The sequence below is a fragment of the Canis lupus genome, chromosome 35, assembly GCF_048164855.1.
Source record: "Canis lupus baileyi chromosome 35, mCanLup2.hap1, whole genome shotgun sequence".
Taxonomy (NCBI): Eukaryota; Metazoa; Chordata; class Mammalia; order Carnivora; family Canidae; genus Canis; species Canis lupus.
The window spans coordinates 15,085,165-15,109,741 of NC_132872.1; the positions used below are offsets into that span (position 1 = coordinate 15,085,165).

General features: G+C 38.8%; 1 protein-coding gene and 1 long non-coding RNA gene across 11 annotated transcripts in view; one reads left to right on the top strand and one right to left on the bottom strand.

Moving 5' to 3' along the window:
- Positions 1-24,577, bottom strand: part of CD96 (CD96 molecule) — a 96,711-nt gene that overhangs the window by 30,500 nt on the left and 41,634 nt on the right. For 5 of the 10 annotated variants that reach the window (XM_072812390.1, XM_072812391.1, XM_072812393.1 and 2 more), the window contains exons 9-12: positions 21,192-21,282; positions 20,471-20,596; positions 19,029-19,217; positions 11,540-11,632 (exon numbers count right to left, since the gene is read on the bottom strand). In XM_072812390.1, coding sequence (XP_072668491.1) covers positions 11,540-11,632; positions 19,029-19,217; positions 20,471-20,596; positions 21,192-21,282 — 499 coding nt within the window. The remainder of the gene's footprint in view (positions 1-11,539; positions 11,633-19,028; positions 19,218-20,470; positions 20,597-21,191; positions 21,283-24,577) is intronic. The other 5 variants (XM_072812395.1, XM_072812394.1, XM_072812398.1 and 2 more) reach the window with 1 other exon arrangement.
- LOC140625120 (uncharacterized) lies at positions 5,146-7,064 on the top strand. The gene is made up of 3 exons (XR_012024504.1): positions 5,146-5,255; positions 5,866-6,051; positions 6,697-7,064. It is a non-coding gene; the product is annotated as an uncharacterized lncRNA (long non-coding RNA).

A 24,577-nucleotide genomic window follows, 5' to 3' on the forward strand; every position in this document is an offset into this window, starting at 1 on the left:
GAGAGAGAGGCAGAGACACAGGTAGAGGGAGAAGCAGGCTCCATGCACCCGGAGCCCGACGTGGGACTCGATCCCGGGTCTCCAGGATCGCGCCCTGGGCCAAAGGCAGGCGCCAAGCCGCTGCGCCACCCAGGGATCCCTCCAAACACCATTTATTGAGGAGTCTATCCTTTTCCTTTGTGTATTCTTGCCCCCCCCCCCCCCGCCCTGTTAAAAACTAGCTGACCATATATGGTTGAATTTGTTTCGGGGCTCTCTATTCTGTTCTGTTGATCTATGTGTCTGTATGTATGCCAGTACGATACCGTTTTGATTACTGCAGCTTTGTAGTATAGTGAGAAGTCAGGAAGTGTGACGCCTCCAACTCTGTTCTCTCTCAAGATTGCTTTGGCTATGTGGTATCTTTTGTGAATATAAATTTTAGGATTGTTTTTCTATTTCTGTGAACAATGCCATTGGAATTTTGATAGGGACTGCACTAAATCTGTATATCACTTTGAGTAGCATGGGCAATTTAACAGTATTAATTCTCCCAATCCATTAACATCAGACGTCTTTCCATTTGTTTGTGTCTCCTTCAAATTCTTTCCCCAATGTTTTTGGTTTTCAGTGTACAAGTCTTTCACCTCCTCACTTATATTTATTCTTAAGTATTTTAGTCTTTTTGATGCTATTATAAATGGGATTGTTTTCTTGATTTCCTCTTTGGATAGATCATTGTTGGTCTCACTGAAATTCTTTAAAGAGTTGATTTTTAATGGATACTATGTAACAGAATTTACAAATGGACCTCTTTATACCTTCATTTTAGATGAAGTTCCAAAGGCTAAGAAAGATATAGGGCAAAAGTCATCCTTACTTCTAAAGTAGACTTCTAGACCACCTTTGAAGGGCATGTCGAGTGGGTTCCATTAACTCTGGTCCATCATCAACCTCAAGACTATGTAAGGGCAGAGGTGCCCCAGGTGAGGATTTTCTTAAAGAGTCATCAGGGTGCTATGAGTCGGGTCTCCTCTAATGGGGGGAAACTTGGGGGGTAAAAGAAGAATCTGCCTCCTTACCTTAGTCCAAATATAGTGTGGTTTCAAGAGAACCACTCAGAGCTGTTGGCCTATGTATCCTGGAGTCTAGGATGAAGAGGACCAGTGCCTGACTCAAGCTGAGGAGACTACACTGGGAGCCTATGCTTAACTAGTAGTGTTGAATGGGCATAGAGGAGAGAGATATGGCCATATTGGAGAAGAGTACTTCCCCCAAGTAGGAGGCCAAGGTGCATGTTTTCCCAGACAAAACAGGATGCCATGAAGAGAAATCTCACCCAGGAAGAACATGTAGAGGAGCAAAAAGCTCCTAAGGGGACAGACCTCCAGAAGCTCAGGGGCTGTAGCAAGATAAAGACTGGAGGAGAGACATGGCCTGCATCAAGGGAACAATGGTGACAGGCCAGTTACAGATTTCTGAGAAATCTGCCAAAGTGCCTCATGAGGTCAAGATGGCACATTTTTTATTCTCCCCATCTAGAGGGCACTTAGGTCAGGTTATAGTCAGCCTAACAAGGAAAGTCTTTTATTATCTACCTCTCTCCTCTTTTCCACATGATATGACTCCTAAAGAAAGGTCCAAACCAACAACTAGGAGTGGAGGAGAGGATTGAGCCAGGACATCACAGACATTTCTTCCACTCACTACCCTCCACCCCCAGACATAAAACACATAATCTCACATCCCAGGCTTCTGCAGCTGAAGTACACCCACACGTGGTGGGCAGGAGAAGGCGGGGAGAAGTTCTGGATCAAATTATTTTTGCAAGTTTTGATATTACATTTGACAAGCCTTTTTAATTATTGACATAAGGCCATTCTTGAATCTGTAAAGGACCAGACAACATTTAATATAGGAAAGTCACCAAAAAAGCCTTCAGAGTCTAAGGAGGATTTATTCAGGAGAGCTCATTTGGACAGGGAATAATGGGGAAAAGAAAATTCTTTTTTGCCAATGTACCCAGTTCAGCTTATTTATTCAACTAAGCATAAAGTTATTTTGTAAGTTCAGGCTGCAGCTGTCAGAATGATCTGGTTTGTCAAGCTCAATTGTCCAAGACTTTGCCTTATTTCTATGTAAAACTGAACCTGCATATTAAATTTATTCTTTCAAATAGTATTATTTTTACTTGACCTTCCACCTATTGACATAGTGTCTATCTACATAGCGACCTAGCTTCCTTGGCACATGTGTACATTGTACTCCATCAATTCACTTGCAGCACAAAGAGCCTTTAAACCCACAATGACATTAACTGGAGCCCTGCACTTAAAAGAATATACAACTTCAACTACATCTAAACACATCTGTGCCAGCTTCATCAATCCCTGCTTTCAGGATTTGGTGAATATTGACCTTCACACCAGCATGTAGGAAATATATGGTGTGAAATCTTGATCTCTGCACAAGACTGTTTGCTCAGGGGAGGCAGACTATTTGAGGAACATGTGCTTACTGAATGGCTAAGGCAATGTGTATTGCTGGATTACTGGTCTCAAAAGGGTTTTCGGGAACCCCTGGGGGAAATGACAGTAAGCAGGACAGAGCTCATCATAAGTCTTGCAGTCTGTTTATACTCAGTAATTTATGAAATGAATGGAAGAAGAGGCCATTCAATAGGTTTTTTTCAGAGCTACCTTACTCCAAAGAAGAAAGATTGGATAAACAAATGCTCAAAGTAAACTAGTCATCAAGAAAGCTACCCTTGACTTATGGGTGACAGGTCTGGAAAACAATGAGAAATTTTTTAACAACCTGCAATATGTGCCCCAGGTGAAAAGTGGTTGGGAAGATGCAATGACTGGAATTAAAGGGAGAGCACTGGAGTTTTGTATGGATTCTGTACATATCCCTGGGCAGTGAGATTATAATAATGTTGAGAAGGCAAGGGTGACAAATGGAGGAGGCCTTTTTTTTTCCAGTTTATTTCTGACTGAGTAAATGTTACCCCCACTTCTGGAGGCTGCAGTTCTCAGAAAACACTAATCCAGAGAAGAGAGAGATTAATATAGGCACAACTGTCATGTTGACTTTTTTCATATCAGCTATACCAGCTTGACACAGGACTGGATTTATTCAGTGTTTAAAGACATTTTTTGAGTACTCATCCTGACTGTCAGAGGCAGTAGGACTCAAGCTCTGAAGCTGGTCTGGGTTCAATCTTGGATCTTGCACTTTTTGCATGACTTTGGTTAAGTGATTTAACCTTTATGTGCCTTGGTATCTTCCTCTGTAAAATGAGGATAATGATGGTGCCTGTAGCATTGTGTTGTTGGGGAATTAAATGAGATAATATATTTACCATCTTAAAATGGAGCCAGGTACATCAAAGGCACTCAAAAACTAGCAAATTAATATTATTGCTTAATACTATAATTTAATCAAGGGAGCTGGTTAAAAATTTTGATAATTCCTAGGGAAAAAACCTGATACAACACTCTTCTAAAAACCTTTTATCCCTCCTATTTAGGCAGACAATGGCGAGGCTTCTGTTGGTAGTCGTCTCCATTTCTATATATGCCCCCTCTAGTTCAGACCCTGATCACTTAAAAATCACTTGAATTCTGCATCATTTGGTCTTCTTACTCTCTGTTCTTGCTGCTACTGCTTATCATACACATCACCTCTGTTTCACTCATGTTTTTCACGTACTCAGAAAGCCATGGTGGCTCTTTGTAGGCATTCTATTCCAGACCAAATCCTTAGCCTGTAACAGGAGCTCATCTTTACAGGGCTCCAATTCACTGCAGCAAGCTGTGGCCCTCCCCACAAGCATTGGCAGCACTCCCTCTGCTCACCTTCTCATGCCCAACACTCATTTGATTTTATTTTTTTACTCAGGAGGATTGCCTGAGGGTCTGTCTCTCATCTCTCTTCCATCTGTGTCTATATATTTCCTTCCAGACCTCTGTGCAGACTTCCTTGTTTCTGGCCTCCTCTGTTACCTAGCACTCATCTACTTTAACCGGCAGGCTTTCTCTAGATCCCCCTCTTACTTTAAAACTCAACATCCCAACCTGTGACTGATCTTCTGATCTGCTTCCCCCATGATTTGTATTTGACAATCTTGTCCAACGGCATATCTTCCCGTATAACCCCCCAGCCATTCTACATGCTTTCTCACAAATCAATAGTTTCATTGCATCCCCTGGGCAGCTGTTCCTTCAGTCTGTACTCCTCCAAGTCTGATCCCCACCCATTGAGCACCAAGTGTCCTTACTTGGAGAGTTAGCCAATGGCTAGAGTCACATTGGACCTGATATTTTATTTGAAGTGTTCAGGAGTAGAAAGATTTAGACTGTGAGGATGAGCTAAAGCTTTAGAGAAGGCTAAATATCAAAACCAACACCATCAGGTTCAAGGGACATAAAAATCAGAGGCAGAGACAAAAGGCCTCTAGCCTCGTGGACAATGAAATGGGAAGGTAGGCAAGTAGGTCATGCTACAGTGTGAGCCCCGTGCAACTGGGTCCAGCACCTCTAAAATTCCTGGCACTTTGTAGGCACCCAATGTATATTTGTTGAATGATGAATGTCTTGGATGATTGGCACCATTGGGATTGGCATTTCTGAGGCCTGTTCTCTTCAGTTACACACCCTGTAGCCAGTTCAGACCCAGGGTTTGAAGGCATAGGGTGCTACTCAGAGCAACAGGAGCCCCTGAGTTATGGGTTGCCACACCTGATATTGGTCAGTTGTTTCTGATTGTTCCATCCCACCAGCTTTCCTATCTTCCTATTTAGCTTGTCAGCCTCATGTCTTTTCCTAGGACAGGGCTGCATTCTGCAGCTGGGCCTCAAAATACCCAGCAGTTGAGGCTGACTTGCTCTGGGCATCCTGGGTAGTAACTCTTGCAGTTTGTTATGAATTATAAAGTTCCCCTTCTCTAGTCAAAGAATATTGTTTCCATTACCTTACATTTATTTTAAAAATATCCTTTTGCTGAGAAAGAAAAAAAATACAAACTTGGATGTTTGCAGTAAGACATGTAGCTTAATAATTATGGCTGAATTATATAGTGCATTCCATCTTAGAATTTGGAATGAAACCATACCCTTTTGAAGTTGGTTCCCATGACATGTTCCATCTTGCCTCCTTTCTTAAAAGAACACAAAGGGTGAATCCTTTTAGCTTCTGAGACATGAGGCAGCTAGTCATCATGTGATTTCACAATTACCCTCCAGATTTACAAGGCAAAATTTGGATTTTTCAGTTGTAATTCAATGTTTACTCTTAAGTTTTATTTAGCCTAAAAGAGCCATTAATTTAACATTTTTTGACATTTTAGACTGAAAATTGTTTCAAACATAATTGATTATTACTATTTTGATAGAGGTCCACAATTTGTAGAGTGAGCAACAGATAGTCTTGTTATACCTGAGTCTTGATCTAAAATGGTTTCTCAAGCTTGGCACCATTAACATTTTGTACCAGATAATTCTTTGTTGTGGAGGCTGTCCTGTTCTGTGCTATATAATACGTAGCAACCTTGCTTTAGCTAGGAGCACTCATCCCCAACCAAAAATGTCCCCAGACACTGCCACATGACCTTGGGAGGGAGGATGACAACATTTCCCTGGTGAGAACCACTGATCTAAGATAGTCCTGAGGTTCAGTGTAGTAGGATCTTATTTTAAGGAGCTCTGTGACTCCCCAGAGATTTCTCAACCATATCACCTTAGTATGATAGTAGATCAAGTAACAATTTTCCCCTGCTTTTTAGCAAACACGTTCATTTGGCCGTATTCTCTAACACTAGAGCTATCTTCTAAGAAAGACCCCTTAAGGTAACAAATATCCTTTTCCTTTCCCTGAATTTCTTCAGAGAAAAGGAATTGTATTTGGTGTGATGGATGCATTTAATGTATGTCAACTAACCCCATGGAAAACTCAGCTGGAAGAAATTCATTTCTGCTCTCAACTAACAGAATGTTAACATCATGAGGGCATAGTTGTTTTCTCCTTTGGTCGCTGTTGCATTTCCAGCACCTAGAAGAATACCTGGTACATGGTAAGTGCTTAATAAATAGTTGGGAAGTGAATTATATAACTTCATTTCTAAAAAAAAATTTTTATTGGGCTGCTAGCCCCATTTCCTAAGGGATAACACTGAGAATTCTTAGGATGGGGCTTAAGGCTCTCTTTATTCTGCATTTTCTAATCTTTTCCCCTGCTTCGCTGCTACGCAATCCTTGACCCAAGCTTATCTACTATTATTTTCTCAAATTCCCACAAACATCCTTGCCAAGGCACAACTACTCACTTTGTTCTCTTTGCTTTGAATGTTTTTTTTAAGCTCTCAATTGAGTCAAGTAAATGCAGCACATACTTAAAGGGTCAGTCATCTTATTTCCTCTCTTTGGTGAGATTTCCTGACTCCAAGAACCCATAGGGACATCTCCTTATTCAAAGTCCAAAATTTGCTAGTCTGTACCTCTCCCTGAGGATTTTAATTCTATAAGATGTAGCACCTTTCACCTTACTATTTTGAATTGCCATTTTCATGTGCACATATCATCTCTTCCAGGTATACAGCAACTTTTTAAAGGCAGAAACAAATGATCATCTCTTTTTAAAGAAATCTAGTAAATGACACTTATATTGTGAAGGAACAGTATTCTCATTAATTCTTTTATTTATCCTTTTATCCAACTAGTACTTTTGTGCGCCTACTCTGTGCTAGGCATATGTCCTCTGTCCTCCCGAAGTGTTCAGACCAGTTGGAGAAAACCTGATATCAAATGTGGTAAGAACTAGATTTGAGTCATAAGACTGTGGTTTTGAATACTAATCTTTGCCACTTACTAGTTGTGTGATCATTTAAGCTCAACATCGTAGTGACTTCCTCTGGAAAATGGGGATGATAATGCTTGCTCTGTCTGCCTCTCATAATAAAGATCAAACCGCATTGCACTTTATGTGCAAATATTTTCTAAATGACAGGATATGGTGGTTTTAATTTGTCTACAAATTCTTTGATAATCTTCCCTTCAAGAAGTGGAGCCTAATTCTCCTCCTCTTGAGTCTGAGCTAGATTTAGTGACTCGCTTCTAACAGGTGCAATAAAGCAAAATAATGCTATGCAATAAAACAGCAGTGCAACTTTTTTCTTAGTTATCCTATTTATTTCCTTGGTCTGAGGGAAGGCAGCTGCCATGATGTGAGAAACCATATGGAAAGGAACTAGGGCCTCTGACAACATGCTCAAACTTGGAAGCAGAACCTTTAGCCCCAGACAAGGCTTCAGATAACCAAAGTCCTAGCCAACCCCACTTGACTATAACCTCATGAAAAGACCTGAAACATACCACCCAGCTCAGCTGCTCCTGGCTTTCTGACCCCCAAATCATGTAAGACAATATATGTTTTAAAAGTTGTTAATGCGGGGGGGTAATTGGTTAGGTAGTGCTGGATAACTGGATAATATGTAGCATACTAAAGAAATTTAAGGTATTATTTTTGACTGTTAATATTTGTTTAATGAAGAATAATATAATCTACTGGAGTTTATTGCTGCATCATGATGAGCTCAAAGTGGAAGAAAAAGTGGCTTCCAACAAAAATCACAAAACATTAAGATCTAGAGAAAAATCAGATGGATGTAAAATTTCTGATAGGTGATTTACAGACATTTCTCACCCTGCCACAAGCTTCATTTTCTGAGAGGTTTCAACCTGTGACAGTGACTGCAGGCTACATGCCAAAAGGCTACAGGCTGGAAGAATTGTTCATTTCTCCTGACTGCTTTTGTTTTATTTCATTTTCGGTTCTCATTTTGAGCTAAAATTGATAGTTTTAATTAAACAAGAAATCAGAACTGTACTTCTCCTCTACATATAATATAGATTTTTTTATACTAAAGAAAGTAACCATGGTTCTTTGTTAAACATAAAGGCCATAAATGTGGGAATTTATTATTTGTTTGCATCAATGTGACCTTCTGAAAGTCACTGCTATCCCTTTGCCATAGTAACACTGACCCAGCCTGGCTTCCATTATTAATAATGCCACTGGGAGGCTGAATTCATAGACCTCACCAGTCAACTTTGTCAAAATTAATTTGAACCAGAACAAATTTAAATTTAAAACTATCTAACTACATCTGGTCCACAGGATGCCCATTTATAACCAATTTCTTAAACACCCCACTGAGAGCACAGTTGTGGAGGAAGACTGTCAATTTATTAACCTATTTAATAATAAATACAGAATTTAAATTTCTCACTGCATATTTATTGACTCTAATTTTGCCAGGGCTTTAAGTGAAGGGCTTTGGAAGTTATGTTAACTCTTTAAAGCCATGAGAATAGTACTTAATATGTTTGCCTTAAGTGTTATAGATAATAAAAGAATATGAATCATACAGATCTTCTGGAAATATCTTCTTTATCAATCTGCTTGGTTAAAGGGTTGGATACTTCATGGAAAATAAAATAGTGCAGTTACTAGCTAAACATGACATGCTACAATATATAGAGAAAATTCTGAAGACTCCATCAAAAATCCACTAGAAGTAATAAATGAATTAAATAAAGTTGCAGGGTACAGAATTAATCCCCAGAAATCAATAGCTTTTCAATATACTAATAAAGAAGTCTCAGAAAGAAAAATTAAGAAACAATTGTTTATAATTGCACCAAAAAAACCTCAACCCTAAGAATAAACTTAACCAAAGAGGTGAAAGTCCTGTATTCTGAAAACTATAAAACACTGATGAAACAAAATGAAGATGACACAAATAAAAGGAAAGGATTCCATGTTCATTGATTGGAAGAATTAATATTGTTAAAATATCCATATCCATACTGTCCAATGCAATTTACAGTCTCAGTGCAATCCCTATCAAAATACCAAACACCATTTTTCACAGAACTAAAACAAATAATACTAAAACTTGCATGCAACCACAAAATAGCCCAAATAACCAAAACAACTTAAGAACTGAGCTGGAAATATCACAATTCCAGATTTCAAAATACACTACAAAGCTACAGTAATCAAAACAGTTTGATACTGGCATGAAAACAGACACATAGGTAGTACAACAGAATAGAAAGCTCAGAAATAAACCCATGTTTATATGGTCGATTCGTCTATGACAAAAAAGGCAAGAATATACAATGGGAAACATATCAACAAATAGTGCCAGGAAAACTGGACAGCTACATGTGAAAGAATGAAAATGAACCATTTTCAGACACCATACAGAAAAATAAACTCAAAATGAATTGAAGACCTAAAACCATAAAAATCCTAGAAGAGAACACAGGCAGTAGCAACATTTTTCTAGATATGTTTCCTAAAGAAGGGAAACAAAGCAAAAATAAACTATTTGAACTACATGAAAATAAAAAGCTTTTGCATAACAAAGAAAACCATCAACAAAACAAAAAGTCAACCTACTAAACGGGAGGAGATATATGCAAATGATATATCCAGAAATAGGTTAATATCTAAAATATTTAAAGAACTTATAAAATTCAACACCCCAAAACCAAAAATCCAATTAAAAAATGGGCAGAAGACATGAATAGACATTTCTCCAAAGAAGACATCCAGGTGGCCAATAGATGTATGAAAGGATGCTCATAATAACTCAACATCAGGGAAATACAAATCAAAACCACAATGAAATATCACCTTACACCTATCAGAATGGTTAAAATAAAAAAACACAAGTAATAAGTGTTGGCAAGGATGTGGAGAAAAAGAAACCCTCATGCACTGCTGGGAGGAATGCAACTGGTAGGGCCACTGTGGAAAACAGTATGCAGGTTCCTCAAAAAATTAAAAATAGAACCACCCTATAATCCAATAATTGTGCTCCTGAATATTTACCAAAAACCCACAAAATTACAAATTCAAAGGGATAACACATGTTGACAGCATTACTTACAATAGCCAAACTATGGAAGTAGCCAAAGTTTCCATTAATCCAGATGAATGGATAAATAAGATATGACATTTATAATGGAATATTATTCAGCCATAAAAAGAATGAAATCTTGTCATTTGCAACAATATGACAGAAGTAGAGAGTATAATGCTGAGTGAAATGAGTCAGAGAAAGACAAAAACCATATGATCTCACTCATGTGGAATTTAAGAAACAAAACAAATGAGCAGACAGAAAAAGACAAAGAGAGAAATCAGGAAACACTCTTAACTATAGAGAACAAACTGATGGTGACCAGAGGGGAGGTGGGTGAGGAAATGGGTGAAACAGGTGATGGGGATTACAGAAGGCACTTATGATGAGCACCAGATGATGGACGGAATTGTTGAATGATTATATTGTGCACCTGAAATTAATATAACACTGTATGTTAACTAAATGGAATTAAAATAAAAATGTAAAAAAACAAAATAAAAAACTTATACAAATCAACACCAAAAAACCCAAACAATCCAATTAAAAAAAAGCAACAGGTGGAAAGCCCGAACAGATATTTTTTTCTACAGAAGACATACAGGGAAATGCAAATCAAAAGCACACTGAGATATCACTTTATTCCTGTCGGAATGGCAAAATAAAAAACAAAAAAATAACATATGCTGGAGAAGATGTGGAGACAAAGGAACTTTCGTGCACTAATAAAATGTAAATTGGTACAGCCACTGTGGAAAAATAGTATGAAGAAAAAAATAAAAATTGAAATACCATATGATCCAATAATTTTACCATTGGGGATTTACTGAAAGAAAATGAGGGGTTGAGCATCTGACTTTGGCTCAGATCATGATCCCTAGATCCTGGGATCGAGTCCTGCATCAGACTCCTCACAGGGAGACTGCTTCTCCCACTGCCTATGACTCTGCCTCTCTCTGTGTCTCATGAGTAAATAAATAAAATCTTAAAAAAAAGAAAAAGTAAATTCAAGAAGATATATGTACCCCTCTGTTTACTGCAGCATTATTTACAATAGACAAGATATGGAAGCCACCCAAGGGTCTATCAATAGGTGAATGGATAAGGAAGATGTAATATTATGCATCTTTAAAAAAGGATGAGATTGTGCTTTTTGCAATAACATGGAAGGACCTTGAGGGTACTATGCTATATGAAATGAGTCAGACAGGGAAAGACAAATACCATATGATTTCACTTACATGTGGACTCTAAAACCAAACACAGATAAATAAGCAAACAAACAAGCAAAATCAGATCTATAAATACAGACAACAAACTGATGTTTGCCAGAGGAAAGGGGGTGGGGAATGGACAAAATTGGTGAAGAGGAGTGGGAGATACAGGTTTTTAGTGATGGAAGGGATAGGTCACAGGATGAAAGGCCCAGCACAGGGAACACAGTGGTATTTTAATAGTGTTGTATGACAACAGACACTGGCTACCATTGTGCTGAGCACAGCATAACACAGAGAGGAGTTGAATCAGTATGTTGTACACCTGAAACTAACGTAACATTGTGTGTCAACCACACTGAAATAAAAAAAAATTAAAAAAAGAAGAAAGTAAGACCCTGTGAAAACTTTCTTACTTGTAGGAGATACGCTGTTGACTGGAGAGGGTTGGGTGCCAAGGGTAGATGTGACTCCTTCAAGTGGAGGATCTGCTGAGGGTTTCACGGAGCCTGAAAGGATGAAATGGACAATAATGATGAACAAAATGTTGTAATAGAAAGATGATGTGTTGACTTAACTTCCCCCACAACTTTATCCATTCATCCAGGAAATCATTATGGAAGGGCCGTTACATGCAAAGTCATGCGATATGTGGTGGAAGATATCAGGCTGTCTTTAAGGACCAGATGCTTCGGTAATAGGCAGGGAGCCAGGCATTGTGTTGCATGTAGGGCACCAGGAGATGCAAAAAAGGGGCATCAGACAAGATTGGAAGGTCAGGGGAAGCTTCCTGAAAGAATATAACATTTAGCCAAGCCCTGGTGAAACGATTACAGCAGCTAATATTTCACAGCATTTGAGAAGTAATCATACAATTTACAAATTCTGAGCCTGCAAAATTTTATTGGCAGGATAGAAACAATGTAACTATCCAACTGGAAGTAACATCAATGAGCCTAAGATGAATGGTGTGATTACTGCTTTTTCTAAAACGCCTATTTTTGTCAGAACATTTTTATCTTGCTGTAACTTTTCTCTTTCTCTGTGTCAGGAGCAGGTAGGGATGAAGGAGGGGCTAGACTATATTGTTTTATCATACTAGACATTTATGTCAATTCCTTAAAGCTCCCATTATGAAACTGGAAAATAGCCCTATTATCAGTATAAAATAATTTACAAATGCCAGAGGATCTACTGACTTTAGGAAGGTCTGGGGTAAATATGGTTAAATGATTTTGAGGCTAGGGAATTTTGTGATTTTTCTAGATACAGTGACATTGGGTATAGTGTCACACATCTGATGAGCTGTGTCAATTATCTGGACACTTAATTATAAATTATACTATTGGTTCTATTCTATAATTTATTTTAAGAGAAAAGTATATATAACATAAGCTGTCACCTGATAGCACATAGCACATTGGAAGGGATTTGTGTTTTTAACCGAGATGTTTCTAGATTTTATTTTCAGTGTTGGTAATGTTGTTATTGCTGTTGGTTGTAGGTGATGCTTGCAGCTGGCTCTGACTTGTTATCACATAAGTGATCCCTTGCTATTAAGTATTAAGCTCTGAGGAGGTAGGTGTGGGGTGGGGAGAAAGTTACCTGGAGAGTAGACAAATAGGTTAGCGGAATGACCACCTTCTTCCACCCAAACCATCTGAAACATGTTTGAACACTACAGCATGACATTCAAATCCAATCATTATTTTTTTCCCCCCATTTCACTCCCCACTTCATTTCCCGATGCGGCCTATCATCTTTTATATCTCAAATCATACCCTCAATCCAACAGGTGATGTTTCAACCCAATTTTCCATGGATTCTTGCTTTCTGTGCATGCTGCTTCCTTATACTTTCCCACCGCAAACTGCCTGGTAGGCACCTTCTCAAACATGAAGAATCCTTAGGATCTTTGTGATGTGCTCTTAGTCCTCAGTGTTTAACTTAGCAAAGGCCTTTTTACTCTACATCATCAGTATATCCCTCAAGAGAAATGATTAGTGTTGCTCCTCACTGTATTTCTGGTTTCTGGCAAATGCAAGTGGATGAATGAATGCATATGGGTTCCTCCTATCCACTGAAAGAGAGAAGACCGACTTTAAGTACATATCTGACCACCGATGCATAATAAGGATCATCTTCCAAAGTAGTAACCTTAATGAGCACGGGCCTGGAAAAAACAATGCCTAGGTGTTTTTCTCTGTAGACTGATTGGAACAGAGAATGGCAAACTATGGCCCGCAAGTCAAATTCCACCCACTGCCTATGTTTGTAAATAAAGTTTTTTTGGAACAAAGCCATGTCCATTTGTTTCTGTAATGTCTATGGCTGTTTTTGTGTCCTCCATGACAGAGCTGAGTAATTATGGTAGAGACCAGATGATCCACAAAGCATAAGATATTTACTACCTGGTAGATAAAAACAGAAAATGTTTGCTGACTCCTGGAAAAGAAGATGTCAATAGGTTATGCTTAATCCTAGACTTCTACAATGGGAAATCTTTATTTTTCATTTATTGAATATTTCTATTTTAAGCTATTGTTCTGCTGTATTTAACACCCATGTAGCTTTGTAATCTGAGGGGTTCTTGGCACACACATCCTTACAGCGTATTAGGAAGTTCCTACTGCAAGATCTGTATTTTAAGATGAACTCTTTGCCCTGTAAGAAAAGTGATGCATAGCTCTCAACATGAAACCTGCAGCAAAAAAAAAAAAAAAAAAAAAAAAAAGGAGAGGGGGGGAGGCTTCTGGTTTCAGACTGTCCTGTAAAGTAGAAACTCTGCCTTGGTCAAAACAAAACTGAGGGGGTGTAGAAAGAAGTGGCTAAAACCTAACAGAAGAAAAAAAAAAAACTTTTTCCCAAAACTCAAATGCAGAATTTAGCAGAAACATGTGTCAGCCAGTTTTCAGACCATTGCGTTTGCCTTCGTGTTGTATAGGATTAAGCTGTTGGCCTAAAGCAACTTCATCTGTTCCTGAGTGTGTCCCCTCTGCAGTAGGCCAGGCAGGGTGCTCAGGACCACTCTCATAGGCAGCAATGGCCAGGTGTCTGTCTGTCCCACAGGGCAGCTGGTCAGGTCTAGGGCTTCCTCAGAACTCCAATCAGCTCTTAGCTGGTCTACTTAGAAATGAACCAAACTCCAGGCCCTGCTAGGTCTTTGCATCTCATAATGTGGCCCATGGTTCCTCTTAGGAGCTTGTTAGAAATGTAGAATCTCAGGCCCTGCCCCTCCACCTCAACTTAATGAATCAGAATCTGCTTTTTTTTTAACAATATCCTTAGGTGACTGCTGTGCATTATTAAAGTTCTTAACTGAGACTTAGGATCCCTAGGATCGGTCAGGGCATGAGAAAAATCATGAAATAGGAAGTCTTTGGCATATGCTGGCTCAATATTCAGTGGTTCTCTTGCCCCGTTATTGAGATATCTCTTTTTAATCCTTTCTCCACATCCCAAAATACACACGCACACTCAAACACACATGGCTTATCAATCCCTAACTCTCCTTCTATCCCAAATGGGTATTTGCAGTCAACTTTTGCTTTAAAAAAAAAATCCCCTCCACCTCAAAACGAGACAACTCTTTGTATATGCCAAAAATTTGACCATACAGTACTACAATTTTAGATATTCTGATAAGCTAGGCTAGCAGTAAGGCTACCTTGGCCTCTTCGGCTAACTAGTAGTCTTTAAACTTTAGCAAATGTCCTTAGGCCATGTGATAGATTTTCCTTTGAGTATCTGTAGATCTTGCATTCTTTCCTAGAAAGAATAGAGTATTCTTATATCTCCTGAAACAGGAAGCAGACCCCTTTGTACAACCCTCCAGTATGGAGATAACATCTCTAGCTGGGACCACCAAGTCTACACATCATCAAGAAATGTAACAGAACATTGCAGTCCCTTATTAATTAACTGCTCTGAATCCTTTGAAAAATCCTTGGACCAGGCAGAGACCTTGGAGTTGGCTTTTGGACAAAAATCTGCCTCCTGCCCAGGTGGTCAGTCTCCTGAATAAATCTCACAGACTTTTCCAATCAAAATTCCTCTTTTGAGTATTGGCCTATTGAGCGATGGGCAGCTTGACTTGGGGTTTGGTAGCAGCAAGATAGGATATTTTGGAAAGAACTTAAAAAATATATATATTTATTGTTGAATCACAGGACTCTGCAGGTCCTGGTACTCAAACAGCTGCCTGATGAGCCACTGATCACCCGATCCTGACCCCTTTCCCTGTCTGAGTTTACTAGAATAAGATTCACTGAACCTTTCAACTTTCTGGGAGATGTGAGGTAGGTGGGGAAGGGAGCATCTCTGAAGACTAACAGCTTGTAGACTTCCAATTCTTCTCTGGGAATAAAGTGGAGCAAAAGCTCCTCTCCTCTCACTAAATCTCCTTTTTGCTCTGTAATATTCTCAAAATTTCTTTACTTTAGGGTTTTCTTCTGTATTTTCATCTCAATATCTGTCAACAGTTAATGGCTTGATAAAGCAATAACTCTTGCACAGGCATCAAAAGTTTTCCCAGAGTTCATAAGGCACCCAGCAGTGCGACCACAAGCAGAAAGCATGTTTGGAAGTAAGTGTTTAAGAACATACAACAAGTAAGGGAGTATGATCCAGTGATGACATGGCTTTACAGAGTCTCAGCTGCATCTTCTAAATCATTCCCAAAGATACATGCTAGAATGTGACCAGATGTAAGCTATAATTTTGGGAAACCGAACTCCTCAAGATTTATTATCTTTAATATTTGATCATAAAGGACAAAAATTCATTTGACAATTTAAAAATAACCATCTGCTCAGAACCTAAAATTATACTAGATCAAGGGGTGTCCTGTAAAATTGGAGTTATGGTATGCTTTGGGTAACAGGATCAGTGCTTTTCCTTATTATCCTAAAATTATTCATTATTTTCTGATCTTAAAACTTAGCATAGTTCAAGAGAAAGAAAAGACAAGTCACAGACTGGGAGGAAAATATTTGCAAAAGACTCAACTGGTAAAGGACTATTATTTATTTATTTATTTTTTTTTATTGGTGTTCAATTTACTAACATACAGAATAACACCCAGTGCCCGTCACCCATTCACTCCCACCCCCCGCCCTCCTCCCCTTCTACCACCCCTAGTTTGTTTCCCAGAGTTAGCAGTCTTTATGTTCTGTCTCCCTTTCTGATATTTCCCACACATTTCTTCTCCCTTCCCTTATTTTCCCTTTCACTATTATTTGAAATATACGAAGATCTCTTAAAATTCGACAGTAAGACACTAACCAACCTGATTAACAATAGGGTCAAATAGACACCTCACTAAGAAGATATATTGATGGTAAATAAGCATATGAAAAGATGCTTCACATAGTATGTTATCAGAGAAATCCAACTCAAACAACAATGAGATACCACTACACACCTATTAGAATGGCCAAAATCCGTAACACTGACAATATGAAATTCTGGTGAGGATGTGAAACAACAGGAATTCTCATTCACTGCTGGCAGGGATGCAAAATGGTAGGGTCACTTTTGAGTGGTTTTTTATAAAACTAAACATACTCTTACCTATGGTCCAGCAATTTTACCCCTTTGTATTCATTCAAAGGAGTTGAAAACTCATACATGGATGTTCACAGTAGCTTTATTCATTATTGCCCAAACTTGGAAGCAACCAAAATGTTTTTCAGTAGGTGAACAGATATATAAACTGGTACATGCATAAAATGGAATACTATTCAGTACTAAAAAAAAAAAATAGGCCATCAAGCCATAAGACAACATCTAGGAAGCGTAAAGGCATATTACAGAGTGAAAGAAGCCAATCTGAGAAGGCTACATACTATATGATTCCAACTGATAGGACATTCTGAAAAGACAAAACTGTGAAGACTGTAAAAAAATCAGTGGTTGCCAGGGTTTGGAGGTGGGGGTAAAGGATGGATAAGTGGAGCATGGAGGATTTTTAGGGCAGTTAAAATTTAGGCTTGTTTTAAACCACTGATGGTTACATGTTACCATACATTTGTCCAAACCTGTAGAATGTAGAACACCAAGTGTGAATCCTAAGTTTAAGTTCATTTAACATCATGGACTTTGGATGATTATGATGTGTCAGTGTAGGTTCATCAGTCATAACAAATGAATCATTCTGGTGAGTGTAGCTGATAACAAAGGAGGATATGCACGTGTGTGGCAGGGCATAAAGGAAATCTCCACACTTTTCTCTGTTGCTGTACCTAAAACTGCCCTCAAAAAATAAAATCTTGAAACCAAGAAAAGCTCATTTTTTAAATAAATTTTTATTTATTTATGATAGTCACACACACAGAGAGAGAGGGAGAGGCAGAGACACAGGCAGAGGGAGAAGCAGGCTCCATGCACCGGGAGCCTGATGTGGGATTCGATTCCGGGTCTCCAGGATCGCGCCCTGGGCCAAAGGCAGGCGCCAAACCGCTGTGCCACCCAGGGATCCCCGAAAAGCTCAGTTTTAACATCAGAAAAGATTGGAATTTCAAACATGGTTCTGTCTGTGAGGAGAATAAGGTTTTCCTTAGGAATTTGAGGCTATTTGGTCTTTAGCTCATGTCCTTAGAGTCTGCCGAAGTTACTGGCAAATCTTTGTGAGAACCAGTTCCTTTATCCTGTTCCAAGACCATAGCCCTAACTGTGTTCATCCTTCTAGAAAGGAAGTGCACCTATTCTTGAGGGAATTAGACAAAATTGAGTATGGATGTTTCAGTGCAAACCCATGACCACTTCTGAATGATTAACTCAAAGTTCACAGGGAGATGAATTTGTGTGTGTGTGTATATATATATATACACACACACACACACACACACATACAGAGGCAGCATTATAGGCATGATGCCACTGCCCCAGATTCAGGATGGCACCTGCTTCTGAACAGTGGGGATGGATTTGCATTGAGCCATAGATCCTTCCCATCCAAGGCTCCCATGACCCAACTGCCTGCATTTGTGAAAGGGCTGGGTAGGACCCAAGATGCAGGTGGCCTTGGAACAAAGGGTCACTTTCCCTTATAAACTATCCTGGTTTTATGAGTACATTACACACTACAGTATCTGAAAATGAGAAGGTGGTAAAAGATGTTAATGGTTCTGTAAAGTTGTAATAATGGCTACCAAAGCTGTTTAAGTATTACTTTACTGTGACATATGCATGTTTGATAGTTGTCATTACAGACCTCTATTTTTTATAGGCAATCTGTTGTTGCTGTATTTGTTGAGACATTTGTTCATATCTTTTATGTAGTAAGATCTGCATTATTTGGTCAGGTTTAGAGTTGTGAATATTCTGGTCAATCAAATATTGTGATAACTAGAATGATCCTACATATCGATTTTCAAATCATAAAAGTCTTCAATGTGCCAAATTCTGTGCTTCAACCTAGGGGCACTAAAGTCATTAAGATATAGTCCTTATCCTCAAGCAATTTATATCACATACATGGTTTATCCATTCCTAAGTATTAAAATTGTAAGTGTTGTATATAATTGAGGGTTTTAGTGACTCAGAAGGAATTTTAGGATTTTAAGAATCTTTCTTGATCATCAATATATTAGTGCTAATTTTTATTATAGAGTACTTTAACAGAAAGTTATTAATGAAATTTGAAAAAAATTGCTATATTCACTAGAAATTCTTAGAAACAGGAATCACCTACTTTTTATTTGAAAAAATTCTTTTAAGCAGAGTCCCATTATTTTATCAAAATTTTAATAGTATGAAATTTAATAACTCTGAGTTGTGTAAAGAGTTTTCCGAGATTAAAATACCATGGAAATAATGAGCATTCTATTTGTTCTAATTAGAAGTGTTCTGAGCTTATGGCAGTCTTGGTCACCCCTTGTTGACCTTATGAAATAGACAACTCACCCAAGGAAAAAGTGATCTTTTCAGATGAGATATTCCACACTTTATTTCCAGGGGCTGGAGACAGAGCCGTACACCAGATGGTCAGGTTTTGTGATTGGGCTGGTTTATTACCAAACACCCTTGTCAAAACAGACTTCAGCTCCAAAAATCCACTTTTGTCTTTTCTCTTTTCATTAATAATGTATATTTCTGTAAGACAGATTAAAAACAAGATCAATCACCAACGTTTTCTGTATGAGCCATAAAATGATGTCAGGGCATGGCTGGGGGTGGTTCAGTTTATGGTAACAGAGAGTCTAAAATGGTCAAACCACAGCTTCTGTACAGTTTATTCCCACAGGCCTGAAGTTAACTTAAACGGCTTTGCTCACACTCCTACATGGTATTGATCCATGGTCAAGGTACAAAATGTACTGATTCATAATGTTGCTTTATTTATGACCATGGGTCTGAGGGGGCTGGGGGCCAGTTGCCCTAGCTCACCAGCATTGTTTATTCATAACAGTGAGATTGATGATTTGTACCTGATCTGGGCTAGAACCTGGGAAGCTTCTGTCAAGTCTGGCTACATAGCAGAGATGTACATAAGGAAAATATAAAACAATCTCATCTTGACTCCCCACTTCTGAGGTGTTCTGTGCCATGCTGGTCATCCCCCCTTTACTAAGGACCCATGTCTGATTTCACTGGCCCTTTTGCTCTACATCTATACATGTGATGCATATCTTTACTTTGATGGTGTTGTTATATTATATCTTTTTCCTGAAATAAGCTGTAGACTTATAACCACTGTCATTTTGGGTCCTGTAAGTCTTCTTTAGAAGTAGAAACTGTTTAACTGCCATTGTGAGCTCAACCTCCAAATAGCATACATGGCAGCAGGAAATTAATGTAAAGCCATCTGTCACTGTAGGCCAGAGCTTTCTGAACTCTTCATAGCTTCTTTACACTACAGGTTCTAAATCCTAGTTTTGAGGTTGTTACTTGCCAAAGAAATAAGTAAATGGTTGTATCCTGGTAGCATTCTCGCCACGCTGTCTGGCCTCACGGTTGGGAACATAACTGACACATCAGACCAGGGCTTACTTACAGAAGAACGTATCTATAAAGACCTTTATGAGGCATTTTCAGGATGGCATCCAGTGCTTATTATGGGTGAATTGTTTTCAAAGTGAATAACAAAACCAGTAATGGTCTCGAAATGAATCAAGTGGATCGCTACAATCGTTAATCAATATGGACTTTTTATTTTATCAGTTAAAAATAATAATAGAGCAAGAGCTATGGGACTTAGGGCTGAAAACATAATGAGATTTGAGGGAAAAAAAATGACTCAAGAGAAAGAAGAGGGGGTGTTGTCCAGGACAGAGAATGGCTGGGATCGTTCTGGCCAATGCTGCCTGCTTGCTACCTCTGAAAAACGTGGCTTTGTACATTCTCACCTGAACTTGTCTCAGTGTGTATGTTTCCACTCCAAGAATTTTTAAGCCTCTTGGTGGAGTTCCTTGTTATAAAGTCCGGTCTTTTATGTTTACTTCTAGTCTTCCTCAGACCACTCCACTTAGGGCCTTACAAGAAAAAGTAGAAAGTATTTCTTTATGGATTTAAAGCAGTGGTGCTAAGTTATTTGAAGTAAATCAAACTATTAATGAGTACACGTTGAATTAAACTTTTTTTGCTTTCATATAAAAGATCTGCTTTTATTAATAGTTGAATAAAGCACTAGTGTTTATATAGGAGTTAAAGAAGTCAGGTGTGGGGCACCTGGGTGGCTCGGTTGGTTAAACATCCAACTCTTGGGTTCCGACTCAGGTCATGATCTCAGGGTCCTGGGATCGAGTGGGGAATCTACTTCCCCTCTTCCTCTGTCTCTGCCCCTAACCTGCTCATGTACTCTCTCTCTCTCTCTCTCTAAAATAAATAAATCTTACAAAATAAAAAGAAGTCACGTGCATTTCTTAATTCTGGGAAATGCTACCTACGCTAGTCCTCTTGGAGGTGCTAGATGAGATATCCAAAAATGGCATCTGGTAGGCAAGATGATGTTTGTCTTGGAATGAGAATTGTTCTTCAATGCCAGGATCAACTTGGGCAATGGCAGTTTCTATTCTTTGTTTTCTTTCTTTCTTTGCCAAATCCATTTCCATTGACTGACTTCCTTACCTTTTTTTTCACCTCGAGGAAAGCCTCCTTTAGTAAACCACGTGAGATTTGCTGTGGGAAATACATTCCTCAGGGAGCAGGTAAATGTTCTCTGGGAGAAAAGGCAGACCATAGAAAGGCTTATTTGCAAATTCAGAAGAAATTGGTACCCCTTCCATCCCTGCCAACTCTCACACAAGGCAAGTTGGCAGGAAATGCTTTTCTCCACCTTCAACAAGGCGGTGTTTACCTTTCAGAGGTTATGTGAAAATGTGAACTACAAATAGGCTGTCTCTTACATAGACATCATGAATTCATAGGTTAATTTGTGAAGAATCTTGGACTAGACTAATGTTGCAAGTCTGGAGTCCAGGTTCTGGAGAAGGGAGATCACAACTCTATACAGGAAGAATAAAATAATATTAAATATAAGCCCAAGACTAGAAAGATATCCTCTAACAGGTAGAGGACAGAAAAGAATATTCTGTTACACTAAAAGCTAAAAGATATCCACATTTTGGTTGTTCCCATTCCCAAAATAATGTAAAGTACTATTAGTAGCAACAACCACAGAAACCATTATTGTAAATATTTCACTTTTGACTTGTAAAGAATTTATGTAATTGAATTTTCACTTTAGCATCTTAATAATCCTATAGGGCAGGTAGGACATGTCTTATTATTGCCATTTGACAGATGTAGAAACCAAGGCACCAAGTCACAGGACTACTAAAGGGGGTGGGATGTAGGCCATAGCACAATTGGGAACTATGTTACCCCAGTCCCAGCCCAAGATATTTCTTGGTGAAACATATTGTACTGAAATATGAAAGAGTGAGAACAGATAGCTTATGCTACAAAACCAGAAAATAGAGTCAGTTATGTTTTATTTGCAGCACGTATTTGCTCCTTGTGAGATGATAGTTTATTTCAACAGCCTGGGAAAAATATCCATTAAGACTTATTGGATCCTCGGGGATGCCTGGGTGGCTCAGCAGTTGAGCATCTGCCTTCGGCTCAGGGTGTGATCCTGGAATCTGGGATTGAGTCTCACACTGGGGTCCTTGCATGGACCCTGCTTCTCCCTCTGTCTGTGTCTCTGCCTCTCTCTGTGTGTCTCGAATGAATGAATGAATGAATGAATGAATAAATAAATCTTTAGGAAAAAAAGACTTATCGGATCCTCATTATTTTATATGAGACACTGCAGAATTATAATCCCATTTATCGTTATTCGTTTTCTCATCAAGAGATGCATGTATTTTACATACAACCAACCCTGGTTCTTCTTCTCAAATATTTTCCACAACTGATGAATTCACCAGTTAACCAGTAAAGAACAATGAACTACATGTAACACTCATTCCATACTTGACAATGGGGACATGTGGTAGGAATTCATGTGGTAGGAATGCAGATCCATGACAGGCTTACTGAAGAAATCTCTTGTCAAGTTAATAAAAATGTTAAAAAGCTTTACTCTTGTGGATTCTCTGAATCCAGATTTTACAGAGTGATTCAGATTTCAAGAACTCTCTGCCACCTCCAGACCATGTTCCAAGATTTTTGTTTCAGAATGTGGTTCTTGTCCTGAACTCCTCCCAGCCTCTCTAAAATTGAAAAGCCACAGACTAAACTAGCTCAAACTGAGGTCAAACCTCTTATGAAACATCAAGATTATGGTTTTGCTGAGCAAGCCAAGCTATCGCTGGTTGGGAACTTCCAAATGAGTAAGAAAAAAAAACATGTTAAATTTAAAAAATATGATATTAATACGGACAAAAGTCTCTGTGTACACACCTAAAAGTGCACACCCACATTCCTCTGTTGAGAAGGTAAAGCCACTCACTCACTTAACATGTGGCTGTTACATCCATGAGACAACCAAAGAATTGGTTTCTCCAACACATTATTCTAAGTACACATGGAATATGTGAGCAATAGCACAAATAATTATGTAGTAAGTGGTGAAAAGTATTTGGGCAGTTCTGTAGGAGAGCAGAGAAGAGTGAGCTCTGGGAATGGAACAGAGTTATATTTTGCAGACAGGGAGGAGATAGTCTTGGATTGCACAGTTAGTCTGTGGTGGAAAGTAGTGGATAGATGGAAAGGGCTTGTAGGCCTATTTGTGGGGTGGGACCTTGTCCTGGAAGCAGAGGGAAGCCAGCAGGGGGGAGTCAGAGCATGACAAGATTGAGGAGTCAGGAAAAGTGAATCCAAATCTGGCTGTAAGAATGATCATTCCCTTTTTTTCCACAGACGAAATACTGAAACGCTGACCATTTGTATGTCAGCCCAGGCTCAGTTCCCCTAAGTTTGGGCAGAACCTGTTTAAAAGGGCTTTCTGTAAAATCATTTAAAAATTTTAGCTTTTTTGTTTAGAAAAAGGAAAATTAAAAAAACATTCCACTATTTGTTTACCAGCTCTTCGTTGCTATTTAGAGTTTTTCCTCCCTTCAACCTTCTTGCTTCACTTGAAATTTATCTTTCTGTCTCTGTTTCCTACTCTGCCATAGAGGACTGGCATAGAAGATAGTGGTTTCTATCTTCTCTTCTATAACTTAAGCATTTGTCTTCCACAGACATCTTCTTTAAATGTTCCTGTCTAGGGACCTCTGGGTGGATCAGTGGTTGAGCATCTACCCTTGGCTCAGGGCGAGGTCCTAGGTCCTCAGATTGAGTCCTGCATCGGGCTCCCCAGGAGGAGCCTGCTTCTTCTTCTGCCTATGTCTCTGCTTCTCTCTCTGTGTCTCTCATGAATAAATGGATGAAAAGTTAAAAAAAAAAAGATGTTCCTGTCTCCTCTTGGTAGCTTCTCCTTCCTGAATATACATATATAAAAATATAGCATTTATGTAAACATAAAATTTTTGCTTAAACTATGACTATTCTTTTATTTCACTCCAACTGAGAATAGAAGCCAATAGCAATTCAGCTTTTCCAATTCTAGTTACATAATGTAATAACCAGCAACCTTAAATCTATCTCCTAACTTGTCATATTTCTTTAAACTTGGGAGGCTTCCTTTCACTTATTCTTCCCTTTTCTGCAAGTTCTTTGGCTTTTCCACTGACTGTATTTACAACATCCATAGTTTCCAAACCCCAAATTGAGACTCACGGTCTGACAATTGGACAAAATATTTGAAAGCACAGATGTCGTTGAGGCATGTGGATTCTCTGCTGAAATTTCACCCTTTCCCCCGCTTAAATATTTTTCTTTGCTTAAGAGGCCAGATGATCTAGTTATCTGGAAGCAGAGGGAAGACTTGTAGGTGCTTGACTTATTTATTGTTTTACTCCATGCCCTGTGCCAGGAACATCTTTTTTCAGCGGTGGAGGGGGGCGGAGAGAAAGTCTGTATCTGTGTGTGGGCAGGTGGAGACACACCCACTTGGCAAGGAGGCG